Raw genomic sequence first — 15,098 nt, 5'->3', positions numbered from 1 at the left:
TTCTAATTTTCTGATATGATGAATTTGAGATTTTCATTTGTTGTCATTTGTAATCATCAAAATTAAACAAAATAAACATCTGAAATATATGAGTTTGTATGTAATGTATGAATATAATATACAAGTTTCACTTTTTAAATGGAATTACTGAAATCAATCTACTTTTTCATGATATTCTAATTTTATGACCAGCACCTGTAGCTGCTCTGGATGCAGCCAGTTTCTCCTCCTTAACATCGGATTGCTGGATTCAGGTGTGTTGGACCAAGGAGACTGTGTGGGACAGGTGCAGGAACCAACCGTTAGGACCTGGATGGTCCTCTCCTGTTCTAATGCTACGTTCAGACCTAAAGCAGGAGAAGCAGCTAGTTTCTCAATGGTTGACGCGCATCAAGGCGCAGCAAAACGCCCCGCAGCGCATTTTGAGCAGCTGAAGCAACGCATCGGGAGCTTCTGAGCATCTGACGTGCGGGAAACGCAGCAGCTGCTGGAGATGGAAAAATTAAACTGCTCACTGCTAAGCTGCTGCTCATTTACTGTCTGAAAGCTGTACAACATGAAATTTATTTTTTTCTATACACAAAATGACAATAAAATTTGTCTAAGAATGAACACGTGAATTTGTATTTTTTTAATAGATTAAACCGTTTAAATGTAATTAATGTGGTTTGATAGCATTTCTGATGCCGAGGCTAACTATGTGAGCTTTGCTTCAGTTATTGTTTCTTCTAGTATCTTCATAACAAATGTCACATTGGTCTCAGCTTGAACTAAAGAAACATTTCTTAACAAATAGAGATTAATCTCTGTGTCTGATTAAGTGATGAGATGTTTCTGTCCCAGTGTAGCTTTAGCTGCTTAGTTTCTGTGCAGGAGGAGAGCAGCGCCCTAACATCTCGTGTTGGGCTGTTTTAGAGCGGAGGGATCTACCTGTACGCCAACCAGAGGGGCTGTGATGGAGACCGACTGTACTACGATGGCTGCGCCATGGTGGCCATCAATGGAGATGTTGTAGCTCATGGAGCGCAGTTCTCCCTGGATGAGGTGGTAGGTATGAAGACACAGATTAGACCGACGGGCTAATGTGAGGGAATCACCCTGTTTTCTCTATGTGCCTGTTATAGGAGGTGATCACGGCTACTCTGGACCTAGAAGATGTCCGCAGTTACCGTGGAGAGCTCTGCCAGCCTCACAAGGTTAGAAAACATCCAGCAGCATCTGGATGCATCATCTGCTTTGCTGATTGAATCCATGTTCATCTCCAGAGTCCAGATTGTTGGTGAGTTCAGCCTCAGAGTGAAGCTGCTGATGAGTTCCAGGCAGGTTCTCTAAAGAACAGCAGCGCTCGCTGTTCTTCACCCCCATGGAATAAGAGGAGCAGTGAGCTCTGCATCTAGACATCACCTGTCCTGGGGGCACGTCATTTAGAGATCCATCCTCGAGAACCCAGAATGGTCTAGTTACACCCCAACCCGTCTGAACAGAACCTAAACATTCAGTTAAATTTTTAGGTTGTTTTTATTTTAAGCTTTAGGCATAATCCTTTTATCGACATAACTAACAGACAATACTACTAAATATCTACTACTTGGGGGGTTGGGGTGGGGCATCATTTTCATCTACGTCTCCCTGATCTTCTGGAGATGAAGGTCCAATCCCAAACTGGCCCCTAAACACTAACCCTGAGCACTAGCCCTCCATTTGCGCTTTCCCGTAGAGGCTCTGCCACGTTAAACATCTTCTGTTTTAACTCTTACCCATAGCTCTCTACCCCTCTGCTACCCTTTATGCACTTCCCTCTCTCTCTTTGCTGTCACCTCTGATTCTGACTAAGGATTTTCCTCTAGAGAACTTACTGTCCTATTGATAATAACTGTAACATTGTGTCTACCTTGTTAGTAGTTTTGGAAAAAGGCATCTTCTAAATGCATGAACATTAAAGGGCCATTCCAAATCGCGTAGTGGGTAGGGCGAGTGGACCGTTAAACCCCTAAATAGTGAGATTGCATCAGAGCAGGGACGCTGGAATTGTTTTCAGCGGGTGTAATAGCAGCCTAATTGTGGAGGAAACGTTCCTCCAAATGTTCTGCTGGTTTGCTGCATCTTCATACCACTGACAGAAAATTACAAGTTATATGAAAAAAAATACTGGATTAGTTAGTGTTTAGGGTTAGAGATTAGTGCTTAGGGTTAGTGTTTAGGGTGAGTGCTTAGGTATAGTAATTAGGGTGAGTGCTTAGGTATAGTAATTAGGGTGAGCGCTTAGGTTTAGTCTTTAGCATGAGTGTTTAGGGATACTGTTTAGGGTGAGGGCTAAGGGTTAGGGTTTAGGATTAGTATTTAGGGTGAGAGGTTAGGGGTAGCGTTTTGTGTGAGTGCTTAGGTTCAGTGTTTAGGGTGAGTGCTAAGGGTTAGTGTTTAGGATTAGTGCTTAGGGTGAGTGCTTAGGGATAATGCTTATGGTGAGTGCTAATGGATTGTGTTTATGGTGAGTGTTTAGGATTAACGGCGGCGCTCTAAAGCAGCGGCCAAGAACGGCTCCTCTCGCAATTTCAATAATTTTACATAATATGCCACTGAATAGGATACAGACTAGACTTCAAACCCGCATCTATGAACGCCAACGTCTGCTGAAGCTACGGTCACAAAAATTTTTAAAATTCAGTCATTTTTGACCGTTTAAAAAGCTGCTGAGTTCTACAGATGGAACAGCGGTACGTAACTGCTGGAGGAAGAGATGTGCGACACGGAGAAAGCGAGGATGCAGAGGGGGGCTAACTGTGAAGACGTTCCACACCAGGGGGAGGAGGCACTAAACCTGGACGTAGCTGAAGTGAGGAAAACTCTGAGGAGAGTCAATCCAAGGAAGGCCCCAGGGCCTGATAACATACCTGGGCAGGTGTATAAGGAGTGTGCAGATCAGCTGGCTGGTGTCCTCACAGACATCTTTAACACCTTGCTGGACCAATCCATAGTGCTAGCATGCTTCCAGTCTGCCTCCATTATTCCAGTCCCAAAGAAGCCTCAGGTCACCTCACTCAATGATTAGCGGCCTGTCGCTCTGACTCCCATCATGATGAAGTGCTTCCAAAGGCTGGTTAAAGAACACATCGTCTCCAGTCTGCCGCCAACATTCCACCCGTTCCAGTTCGCCTACCAACGGAACCGCTCCACTTAGGACGCCATCTCTGCTGCTCTCCACCTGAGCCTGGCACACCTGGAGGAGAAGAACACCCACGTGCGGATGCTGTTCCTGGACTTCAGTTCAGCTTTAAACACCATCATCCCACAGCATCTGATGGGCAAACTGGAACAGCTGGGCTTCAATACACCCCTCTGCTATTGGCTGCTAGACTTCCTCACCAACAGACCTCAGTCAGTCCGGGTCGGACAGAACACCTCTGATGTCATCAGTCTAAGCCCCTCCCCTCAGGGCTGCGTCCTGAGCCCTCTGCTGTTCACCCTGATGACACACGACTGCGTCCCCAGGTTCACCACCAATCACATGGTGAAGTTTGCAGACGACACCACGGTGGTGGGCCTCATCAGAGACGACAACGACCTGGACTACAGAGAGGAGGTGGAGCAGCTGGTGGTGCAGGGATAACAGCCTGATCCTGAAGGTGGAGAAGACCAAGGAGATCATGGTGGACTTCAGGAAGAACCGCCCTAACCACGTTCCACTGCTCATCAACAGCTCAGCTGTAGAGGTGGTCAGCAGCACCACATTCATCACAGACACCCTCACCTGGACTGGAAACACCACCTCACTGGTCCAAAGGGCCCAGAAGCGCTTGGACTTCCTGCGGAGGATGAGGAGAGCCCACCTGCCCCCACCCATCCTCCCCACCTTCTCCAGAAGCACCATAGAGGGCGTTCTGAGCAGCTGTCTCACTGTGTGGTGTGGAGGCTGCAGCACCTCAGACTGGAAGAAGGTGAGAACAGCAGAGAGGATCATGGGGGCTCCTCTTCCCTCCATTAAAGACATTTCATCCCAGCGCTGCGTGTCCCGAGCCCGTGACATCATCCATGACCCCCCACCATGGACTGTTCTCCCTGCTGCCCTCTGGGAAGAGGCTTCACAGCATTCAATGCAGGACCAGCAGGTTCTGCAGCAGCTTCTTCCCCACCGCCATCACACTGATGAATGTTTTGTTAAATGGGTTATTGTATTCTATTTTATTCTATTTATTATATTTTATCATAAAAAAAGAAAATGTTAGAACTGTAAATTTACAGTCATATGTTTATATTACTGTTTTTTTTTTTTTTTACTATTTTTCAAGGCTGCGCTTTTTAAAAACATGAAATTGTCCAGAGAGCCGTTCTAAACTAAATTTATTTTTGTTTTACACTTGTGTAAACAAAATGACAATTAAATCTGCCTAAGTCTAGTGTTTAGGGTGAGAGGTTAGGGATAATGTTTATGGTGAGTGATTATGTACAGTGTTTAGGGTGAGTGCTTAGGTTTAGTGTTTAGGGTGAGTACTAGGGATAATGTTTAGGGTGAGGGTTAAGGGTTAGTGTTTAGGATTAGTGCTTAGGGGCCGTTTGGGAGTCAGCCATTCTGCATGTTCTTAAGGAGCCAGATGCAGTCCGGCAGGTTGTTGCTGAAGTCACCTTTAGTGTTACTGTTATCCATGATGGGTTCATCCTTCCATTCTGACCTAGGGAAGAGCCTCAGAGTTCATTTTAAAGTCCCCTGGTTTTCCTACTAATGGAATCTTATTACTTCAGCTTATGTTTAATCATGGCATTTTTGGCCATGATAAGGCTTTATTATTTTCATAATATTTTCTAGGATAATTTTTCCTCCACAAATTTCTTCAGCCCCGTTGTGCCCGCACTGCACGGTTAGGCAATGTTCCCAGATATCGAGTCCTTTTAATCAAGGACTATAACTAGTTATTTGACCCATCAGTAACTGAATTACTGGCTTAGTTACTCATTAGGATAAGTAACCATCATCTAGACCTACTTTTCCTGCTGAGCGTTTCACTGTTTACTAGCCAAGCAGATTCAGGTCATAGATGGAGAAGTTCTCAGGTGTTCCATGATGTTCTCCCCTAACCAAAGGGAACGTTGGACCTCTGGGTTAGCATCTATCTCCCATTATGAAGAGATGCAGCAGACAGAACAGCAGCCCATAAGTCCAGGATCACTTGAAACCATTCCTCTGATATTGTCACAGCTGATTGTTGTTGATCTCCTGTCTCTGGGTACCTTTCGACTGATCCAGCTGCTGTCATGTAGGACGGACACAACCCCTGCCACAGGATCAAGACGGACTTTTCTTTATCCGACCCTGATGACGTCTACCTCCCCACACACCAGCCCATTCACTGGCCCCTCCACAAAGCAGAGGAGGAGATCAGGTACCAGTGATTACATTTTTGGCTAACAGAGGGCCCTCTGTGGGGCCTCACTGATACTCAGCCTCTTTCTTCTTCAGTTTAGGACCAGCCTGCTGGCTGTGGGACTACCTGAGGAGGAGCGGGCAGGTGAGGAGGAACATCCACTACCATTCAGATGATGTGGGTTTTGATGGCTCTGACCTCTTTTCCAGAGTGGCTTCCTGTTGCCTCTGAGCGGTGGCGTTGACAGCTCCTCTACCGCCTGCATAGTCCACTGTATGTGTGTGCTGCTCTGCCAAGCTGTGGAGGACGGCAGTGAGTAAAGGGTCTCTTCTGCTTACAGTCAATACCCGTCCCAGCCCCAAGGTCCCTGCGAATAAGTCCCAGCCCCAAGGTCCCTGCGAATAGGTCCCAGCCTTAAGGTCCCTGCGAATAGGTCCCAGCCTTAAGGTCCCTGCGAATAGGTCCCAGCCTTAAGGTCCCTGCGAATAGGTCCCAGCCTTAAGGTCCCTGCGAATAGGTCCCAGCCTTAAGGTCCCTGCGAATAGGTCCCAGCCCCAAGGTCCCTGCGAATAGGTCCCAGCCTTAAGGTCCCTGCGAATAGGTCCCAGCCCCAAGGTCCCTGCGAATAGGTCCCAGCCTTAAGGTCCCTGCGAATAGGTCCCAGCCTTAAGGTCCCTGCGAATAGGTCCCAGCCTTAAGGTCCCTGCGAATAGGTCCCAGCCTTAAGGTCCCTGCGAATAGGTCCCAGCCTTAAGGTCCCTGCGAATAGGTCCCAGCCCCAAGGTCCCTGCGAATAGGTCCCAGCCTTAAGGTCCCTGCGAATAGGTCCCAGCCCCAAGGTCCCTGCGAATAGGTCCCAGCCTTAAGGTCCCTGCGAATAGGTCCCAGCCTTAAGGTCCCTGCGAATAGGTCCCAGCCTTAAGGTCCCTGCGAATAGGTCCCACCCTTAAGGTCCCTGCGAATAAGTCCCAGCCTTAAGGTCCCTGCGAATAAGTCCAAGCCCCAAGGTCCCAGCCCAAAGCTCAATGCGGATTGGTCCCATTCCCAGGATCAAAGCGGATTGGTCCCATTCCCAAGCTCCATGCGGATAGGTCCAAGCACCAAGGTCACAGCCCCAAGCTCCATGCGGATGGGGCCCAGCCCTGAGGGCCCAGCTCAACAGATGTCCTCCTAAAGACATAAAGAGCATCAGATTGTAACTTTAAAATGTCCACCCTCAGGTTGTAACTTTCTGCGTGGTCTGGTGTCCTTCAAGGTTCAGCTCCTAAATGAATCTTATCCACCTTCTACTGTCTCACCAGGAACCCTCTGCTCTGGTTCAGTGAATGAACCAAATCCACCCTTAGGGTGTCAGAGCAGCTGCCAGCCAGTTGTAAATAGTGTTGTACCGATGCCATTTTTTGGCCCCGATACCTGGCTGTGCAGTATCGGCTGATACCATAATAACGTAAAATAATTGCCATCATGGCTTTGTCAAGCTGCTGCCTACCTTTGTGAAGCAGGAAAAAATCTAATACAAAGGGAATCCAGTAGAACTTTTTATTGCCTACCAGGAGTGGGTGACAATAGTGGAAGAAACTTATGGCTCTCAAAATGATATCGGTGCCCTATTTGTTGGTACTTGCCGATACCGATACCACCATTTTAGGGCAGTATCGGGGCCCCGTCCGATACTGGTATCGGTGCAACACTAGTTGTAAAAGTAAACCTTTTAGAGGAAGCCATGGGAGGTGTCTCCTCTAGGAGAGGTGGAGGTTTTCTGGTTCTGGTGGTAGACAGTGGGTCTTATGAACGCTGTTCCTGAAGAATGTTCTACCTAATGCAGCGTTTCAGAGGAATTCTGAGAACATTCTGCTGAGCTCTATCAGAGCACCTTCTACATCCGTACCGGTGTTTGGAGCAGCTCCTACAGAACCTCTGTTCTTTTTTGTTCCCGCCATGTTCTTGATGACCCGTCAGACATCCAGGCGCTGAAGGATGTCCGCCACATTGTCGCAGACGAGGAGTACACACCGCAGAGCCCAAAGGAGCTGTGTGGTCGCATCTTTACCACCTGCTATATGGCCAGTGAGAACTCCTCACAGGAGACGTGCAGCAGGGCCCAGGAGCTGGCCGCGCAGATCGGGAGGTACCATTGACCTGGCCAACAGGGTGTTAAAGTCCAGCTTGGAGAACCACCTGAGCTCTTCCAGCTGGAAAGGTCGTCTGAAGTGCAGCCTGGTTTTCTCTGAGTGTTTATGCTCTGCTTCCAGCACACACATGAACATCAACATTGATGCAGCCGTGAAAGGCATTCTTGGTATCTTCTCTCTGGTTACTGGACGATGGCCTCAGTTTCGTGCAAACGGCGGCGGGAGAAGAGAAAACCTGGCTCTGCAGAACATTCAGGTGAGACCTTTGTGTCTGTTTCAGTCAACACCACAATCACCTCCTCCTCTGTTTGCTGAGCCTCTCTAACCATCAGAAAGTTTCACTATGAGTCTGTTCATTTCCTGTTGAGCTGTGAGAGAAGGAGCATCGCTAAAGCTTAAATTCGCTTTAACCTCCTCTTCCCACCTACAGAGGAGCATGGTTGGCCACAGCACTGAGCTCTGCTCAGCCAACAGCAGTCTTAAAGCACCAAGGCATCATATCAGCAATGCTCTGCTCCACCAGACTCTGAAAGAGTTTGATGTTAGCTTAGTTTGAAGCAGAATCCAATCCGTTTGGTGTCATGATTCAAGATGTCATGAATAGAATTTAAAATCCTCCTTCTCACATAAAAAGCCTTAAATGGCCAAGCTCCATCTGATATCAGAGATCTGATTGTTCCTTATGTTCCTAACAGAGCACTTCGCTCTCAATCTGCAGGTTTACTAGTGCTTCCTAGAATTTCTAAAAGTAGAATGGGAGGCAGATCTTTTCGTTATCAGGCTCCTCTCCTGTGCAACCAACTACCAGTTTTAGTCCGTGAGGCAGACACCCTGTCTACTTTTAAGGCTAGGCTTAAAACTTTCCTTTTTGATAAAACTTCTAGTCAGAGTGGCTCAGGTTATCCTGAGCTATCTCTATAGTTATGCTGCTATAGGCTTAGACTGCTGGAGGACATAGGGACCCCTTTTTCATCATTCTGCTTCATTCTATCTCTATTCTCCTACTCTGCAGAATCTGTTAGTTCAATCTCTAACGTTCTGCTCTCTCTGCTTTTTCTCATAGTAGCTTCATCTGGTCTGTTCCTGTTTGGCTGTGACTCCATCCTGGAGAGAAATATCAGTTGTGCTGCTGCCATCAACACCTTTGTTTCTAGATGTTGAAGCTCGGCCTGTTTTCCAGTGTAGTCCTGTTTCTCTGACTGTGACTAACTGGATGTGCTCTCTTCATCCTCTGACATGGGAGCTGGCTCGGAGCTCGTCTGCCTGGCTGTGTGTTTCCTGGACGGGGCCGCCTGTGGAGCTGGTTGACAGTTGCCTTTTGTATCTATGCTTCTTTTTCTATGTCTGCTTCTGTCTCCTTGAACCCCAGTCGGCCTCAGCAGATGGCCGCTCACACTGAGCCTGGTTCTGCTGGAGGTTTCTTTCTGTTCAAAGGGAGTTTTTCCTCTCCACTGTCGCTACAAGCATGCTTAGTGTGAGGGATTGCTGAAGAGTCAATGAGTCGATGCAATCAGCTGGTTTTCCTTGAATCAATCTGACTGGATGATCTGGTGAACTGGAAAGTGACCTGAGATGACATGATGTGAATTGGAGCTATAGAAATAAACAGAATAGAATAGATTTAGCTCATCTTGATCTTTAGCAACATCAAACTTCATGTTCCAAACACCCTGAACTGAATGTTTGGTTTTAAAAAGAACGTCCCTGTTGGTCTAGAGTTAAACGGCCCGGCTTCTGCTAAACTCCCTGACATGACAAGGAGGTAATTTTTGTGTCAGATGTTTTGGAGCAGGACAGTCACACTCTGGACCAACAGTGCCTACCCCTGGTCTACAGGGACACCCCATTGATGGAGTAATTTCATTGGCTCAGCCAGCTCTTCCTCCTGAACAAGCATCTGGTGACAGTGGAAAGTAAGACTTCCTTTTAAGACCAGAGGCAGGCAGAAAGAAAATAAATAAAGCAAAGAAAGGAAGGAGGAAGCCTTTTAGCTCCGGTCTGTCAGGGGTGGAGATGACCAGATTTGATGCCACCACATGTTCTTAGGTGGACCAAATGAAACTCCTCCTGCTGAGGAGTTCTAGAGCTTCAGAAGAGATAAAAAGTCTAAAACCTTTCTGAGCTGTGATGCAGGGTTGGGAGAAACTGTTTGTCATCAAACAGTTATGACATAAACTAGCTTGAAACCTCATGAAACACTTTGTTACCCTCTGCTATGCTACATGCTAACACTCTTAGCTCAGCCAGGTAAATTTGCTTTGCTCCCAGGCCCGGGTCCGGATGGTTCTGGCCTACCTGTTTGCCCAGCTGAGTCTGTGGGCACGTGGAAAGCCTGGTGGACTGCTGGTTCTGGGCTCGGCAAACGTGGATGAGAGGTATGACTGCCAACGACAGACTGCTGGGTTGGTGAACGGTGAGACTGCAGCTCACAATGATCCTGGTCACTATAGCAACAATTATTAGGTCTCACATCCACCAGCTTATCTGAGAGCAGTAAATCTGGCAAACTGGTCTTTGGTTTATTGGTTCTGAAGAGTTTGAGGTTAATCGTATCAAGGTTTGGACCAAACTGGAGCCAGGCGGGTGATTTGATGAGTTAAAAAAGGAAAACCGGGACAAAGTTCCTTCTGTCTGCGGTTGGCGTAAAATACATTTTGAACTAATACCTCTGGAATATTTAATGTCCTACATCACAGCGAAGACCAGTTTTACAGAGTTTGGCGCCCAGATTTGGACTAACTTAGACCGGACCTGTCCTCCACACTGTTAAGAGGCTTAATGTTGGCCTGAGCAGTATATGTGCATCATAAACAGGAAGGCTGGTGGGCTGTGTCACTACCCGATCCGTCCCGGAAGCACGATCCGCTCTGCGCACGCGCCATCAGCTAATTTACGCATCCAGATATGCATCCGGGTCGTCCTCAATTTTATTAAATTGAAAAGACCTAAATGACGTTCCCCCTCCCCAAAAATAGTCAGCATACTAAAATATAATGTGTTAAAGGTTAATAATTTATTTCCTGAGAAAATAAATACTTAAAATCCTTAATGTTTTAGCACTCTCTGTCCGGTCTGCACGGAAAATGGGATCCTACGCTACTTCCGTTGGCTAACTTTTTCAGCTTTGGATTTAAACCTAAATCAAGTCTTTTTGAGTCTTATGTTTTAACCTCCTGCTATATAGTGTGTAATCTAAAGACAGAAACAACTAAAATGCAGATAAACATGGTTTAATCCTACTTTGCCAGACTGCTCTGAGCACGTCTGATGATAACGTCAGAGGAGTTAAATGAAGAAAATGTAAAAAGCATTATATTTGTCTCACGAAAGTAACAAAACATTTTTTAAGATGTGTGTTAACATTCTTTAGTGAGTTATGGATAAGTATTAGTAGTAGTCATTTTAGTACCATAAGTACATTATCTATGGACACCCGGATGTATATCTGTTCGCACATGCGCAGGATGGATCGTGCTTCCGGGACGGATCTGGCAGAGACATGGAGATAGGCAGGCGGGAGGTGGGCAGACAGAAAGTAAGCAGCAGAGTAACAGAAGCATCTATTAAATAGAGGTGGAAACCAGAGATTAGACAGAGAGAAAATGTTAGAATGTCAAACTGCTGAGGGAGGGAGAGAATGAAAGAACATAAACCTCTTACAGTTGGAAGCAGTGTTGGTTTAGTCAACCATTACAATGACAAAGTCATTTCGTTGACACTTTTTTTCATGACGTTAACGAAAACTGCCGAGCTAAACGTGGATCTTTGATGACTGAAACATGACTAGTCATAGGTTTGAGTTTTAGTCGAGAAGACTAAATAAAAATTAGCAGGTTGTTTGTCAGACGTTTAAAATGCATCATCGTCCTGTAATCCGCTGAGCAGTATAGCAGCTGCATCCTGTTTGATCCTGCCACTCACCTGCTATCCAGCGTTGCACATGCTGCACAGGTTGATCATGGATCATCATGGTCCGGTACTGCCTGTTCAACTCTGACAAAGTGCTCTGCTCTTCCAGCTGTGCTTGTGCAGAAATGTGTTTGCGTGCAGATCACAGTCTGCGCTTCACGCTCCTCTCTGATGGATCGCTCTCAGCAGTATGGCTCTTCCATCGCTACTTAATAAACTATATGTGGCTGATCAAAAGGAATCCCTAAATAATATCCAAAGAAAATATTTCATTGCATTCTGTTAATTTTTGGATAAAGATCCAGATGAAAAGGTTCATAGATCTTTAAATATTTATCTCGCTTGTATATGATGTAAATGTTTCCTTGTATTCAATCAATAAAACTTTTTCTCTATTTCCTTTAAATATTTCAACAATTTAGTTAACATATCATTTAGTTTATGTGTGGGTTGCCATGGCAATGCAAGGCAATTATGGAGGTTCTCTCTGTATTTTTCTATATCAAGATTATGAATTTAAATCTACTTTTTTGGAGTAATGAGTTTTATTGATCTGTGTGTAATGCACAACTCCTAGTCGATCTTTGGGAACCTTGGATGTCTAATAATCAGTGTTGGGCACGTTACTTTGAAAAAGTAATTAGTTATAGTTACTAGTTACTTCTCCCAAAAAGTAACTGAGTTACTAACTGAGTTACTCCACAATAAAAGTAACTAGTTACTAGTAAAAGTAACTATTGCGTTACTTTTACGTTTCTCGCCCCCGTAACCCTCACCACCCAGCCCCCACCTTCTCGCCGTGTGTTTCCAAAGCCAGCTGAATAGAGCGGACGACAAAGACAAGAACCTGCAGAGAGTTTTGCATTTATTGCAACTCAACGTAAATGACATCAGGGGGGAACGTGATGTGAAGTTTTTTAACAGGGCATTCAGATCTGGTGAGTATATGAAATTAATAACTGGGGATGTCTAATTCTGAAATCCTGTGTGTTTGGGTTGTTATAGATACTGCAACATCTATCTATCTATCTAGATCTATACTCTGTGTGTGACATAAAATATGGATCTCCATCCCTGCCACAAAGGCCATCAAATAATGTTTAAAATAAAAAAATACAGTAGGTTGAAGAAGGCAGAGTATCCATCCATCCATCCATCCATCCATCCAGATTTCTCCCTTTCTCCATATAGGCTATCATTTGATCGTTCATGCTCTCCATAGTTCTCCTGTGGCGCGAGCACAGGGCGACTGTTGTGCGCCTTTAGCGAGCATGCGCGTTTCCTGTCGCTTGCGCGGTGACTCTTGCCTCCTGTGCTGTGCGGAGATGCAGGGGAAACCGTATGTGATGGGGAAACGCAGCTCAACGTAACACCGGTATTTCCATCAGGAAAACGCTGTTTTGCTGCTGGATCCTCCTCACTCCCTTTCTATCTCTCTGTGTGTGCTGTACGTTAACACCCACCAGCGGAAACACCCGCCTAACCAACTGACAGACGGAATCTCACTATACATCAGCCATTCTCATCCTCCTCTCTCTCATGACAAGGCGCGCACCTCTGGATGACCTAAAAATAATCTTTAATATCTCTTAAACAAAAGTAGCACAAACAATATTTTTTCTGCACAAATCTGCACTAACGTTGCACTAACCATTCAGTCTATTTGCAGAGTTTTTTGACGTGGGTGGGGTGTCAGCTTCACGCAGCTGCGCACGAGTCCTATCATGAAAAAAGGTTCATTGTGCGACCTGAGTAACGCGCAGTAACGGGGTGTCTGCAATTGTAACTGCGTTATAGTTACAGTCAAAGTAATTAATTAGATTACTCGTTACTAAAACAAGGTAACGGCGTTAGTAACGCCATTACTTTCAACGCCGTTAATCCCATCACTGCTAATAAAAATAATACATTTTATGCTACAGCGTCTTTCTAGACACTCAAGGTCACTTTACAGAAAGTAAAAACGAAAATGCTAAAAATCAAATACAGGAACATAGGTTCCTGGTTCCATAACAAGTTTATTTGAATTCTATAAATCCACATAGATCTAAAACCATTCCTTTACTGGTCATTTTGTTTGCTTGTCTGTCTGCTATTTTAATCAATGAGTGTGTTGAAATAGATCTGCTGTTTTCACAGCTTTTCTTAGACACCTTTCTATAAACTTGGGCATTAATTTATAAAAGAGTTTATTTGAATTCTATAAATCAAAATGTTCTGGTCAACAGCAGTGATGAACTGCACAGCAGCATTCTATACCCAGCTATAGCATCTAGAATAGAGCTGTCATTCTGGGATAGAATCTGGTTGTATTCCAAATTGTAAAGGTTTACTTTTTTTTGCAATATGAAACTGACTAAAACTAGTTTTAGTCGACTAAAACCGACTAAAAGTGTCCCATATCGTAATGACTACAATGTGACTAAAACTAATAATAGTTTTCATCCTGATGACTAGAACTAAGATGGCTGTCTAAAACAACCCTGGTTGGAAGCTCTGCTAGAAACTGGCGATAAGGACAGATGTTGCTGCTGAACATCCATCGGATGGATGCAGAGAAACCTTCAGACGTTCGTGTTTTGTTGTAGAGCGCCGTTAAGCTGTCCCCCAGGCTCCCCAGCAGGACCTGGGAGTGGATTCTGACTAATCGCTAACTCTGACTGATGTATTGAAGGTCCTGATCAGGCAGTGATGTCCATGGACACCTGATCTCAGAATAAGTCGCTCCACGTCTGTTTGTCTGCTGCTCAGTCTGACAGGATACTTCACCAAGTACGACTGCTCCAGCGCAGATATTAACCCCATAGGAGGAATCAGCAAGACGGACCTGAAGAGTTTCCTGGCTTACTGTGCAGAACGGTTCCAGTTCAGCGCTCTGACAGGGTAAGCCCAGCGACGGACAGACCGTCCTCCTCCTCCAGGCTGGAGCCTCACGCCTGCCTCTGTTCTCCGCAGCATCCTGGCTGCTCCACCTACTGCTGAGCTGGAGCCTCAGACAGACGGAAAGCTCTCACAGACAGATGAGGTACAGCATGAAGGTATCACCCAACTGGTTGGCTGCAGTGTTTGTACCGGTAGGGGGCGTGGCCTCAGGCCTCATGTGACTGATGATCTCAGTTTGTAGGAGGATTTACTTCAGGACGTTTTATACTGAGAGATTCAGGACGTTTACCGCTCTGTCAGTTAGCATTGCGTTAGCCAATCAGGGACGGTATGTGAAGCTGTATTCCTGGACAGAAGGAAGAACCTGTAGAGAGAGAACATCCTCTGCTGGTGGTGTTACTGGCTGAACTGGGAGGGGAAACATAACTCTAGCATCATGAGTCCATCTATGTAATAATCATCTATATTTGTTGCTGCAGCCTTCTACATTCCAGTGAAATTGGCTCTCTGAGTCCCCCCCACCTTGGGGAGCAGTGATTGATGCTCTGACTGCAACCTCTCTCCTCAGGCAGACATGGGGATGACCTACTCAGAGCTATCGGTCATCGGGAGGCTGAGGAAGATCTCCAAATGTGGGCCCTACAGCATGTTCTGCAAGCTCATCCATATTTGGAGGGACGTCCTGTCTCCAACTGAGGTTAGTCCTGCCAACGACACAGTGCTGCTAGCTAAACTAGTGTTGTTGGGATGAACGTCTCAGACACTGAAGTGCTTCTGAAGAATTCCAGTTCCTGAGGCCCGGGATCCTGCAACTTTA

At 45.8% G+C, this 15,098-nt stretch overlaps 1 protein-coding gene across 2 annotated transcripts in view; it reads left to right on the top strand.

Moving 5' to 3' along the window:
- nadsyn1 (NAD synthetase 1) overlaps positions 1–15,098 on the top strand; it is a 49,977-nt gene that overhangs the window by 31,767 nt on the left and 3,112 nt on the right. For both annotated transcript variants that reach the window (XM_038269221.1, XM_038269220.1), the window contains 11 exons: positions 916–1,047; positions 1,125–1,196; positions 5,254–5,375; positions 5,453–5,501; positions 5,567–5,669; positions 7,317–7,485; positions 7,610–7,745; positions 9,758–9,864; positions 14,150–14,281; positions 14,354–14,423; positions 14,850–14,978. In XM_038269221.1, the coding sequence (XP_038125149.1) occupies positions 916–1,047; positions 1,125–1,196; positions 5,254–5,375; positions 5,453–5,501; positions 5,567–5,669; positions 7,317–7,485; positions 7,610–7,745; positions 9,758–9,864; positions 14,150–14,281; positions 14,354–14,423; positions 14,850–14,978 (1,221 nt within the window). The remainder of the gene's footprint in view (positions 1–915; positions 1,048–1,124; positions 1,197–5,253; positions 5,376–5,452; positions 5,502–5,566; positions 5,670–7,316; positions 7,486–7,609; positions 7,746–9,757; positions 9,865–14,149; positions 14,282–14,353; positions 14,424–14,849; positions 14,979–15,098) is intronic.

This window comes from Cyprinodon tularosa, unplaced genomic scaffold, assembly GCF_016077235.1.
Source record: "Cyprinodon tularosa strain WSP-4 unplaced genomic scaffold, ASM1607723v1 ctg724, whole genome shotgun sequence".
NCBI lineage: Eukaryota > Metazoa > Chordata > Actinopteri > Cyprinodontiformes > Cyprinodontidae > Cyprinodon > Cyprinodon tularosa.
The sequence above is the reverse complement of the archived record's forward strand: the minus strand, read 5'-3'. Positions and strand labels throughout refer to the sequence as shown.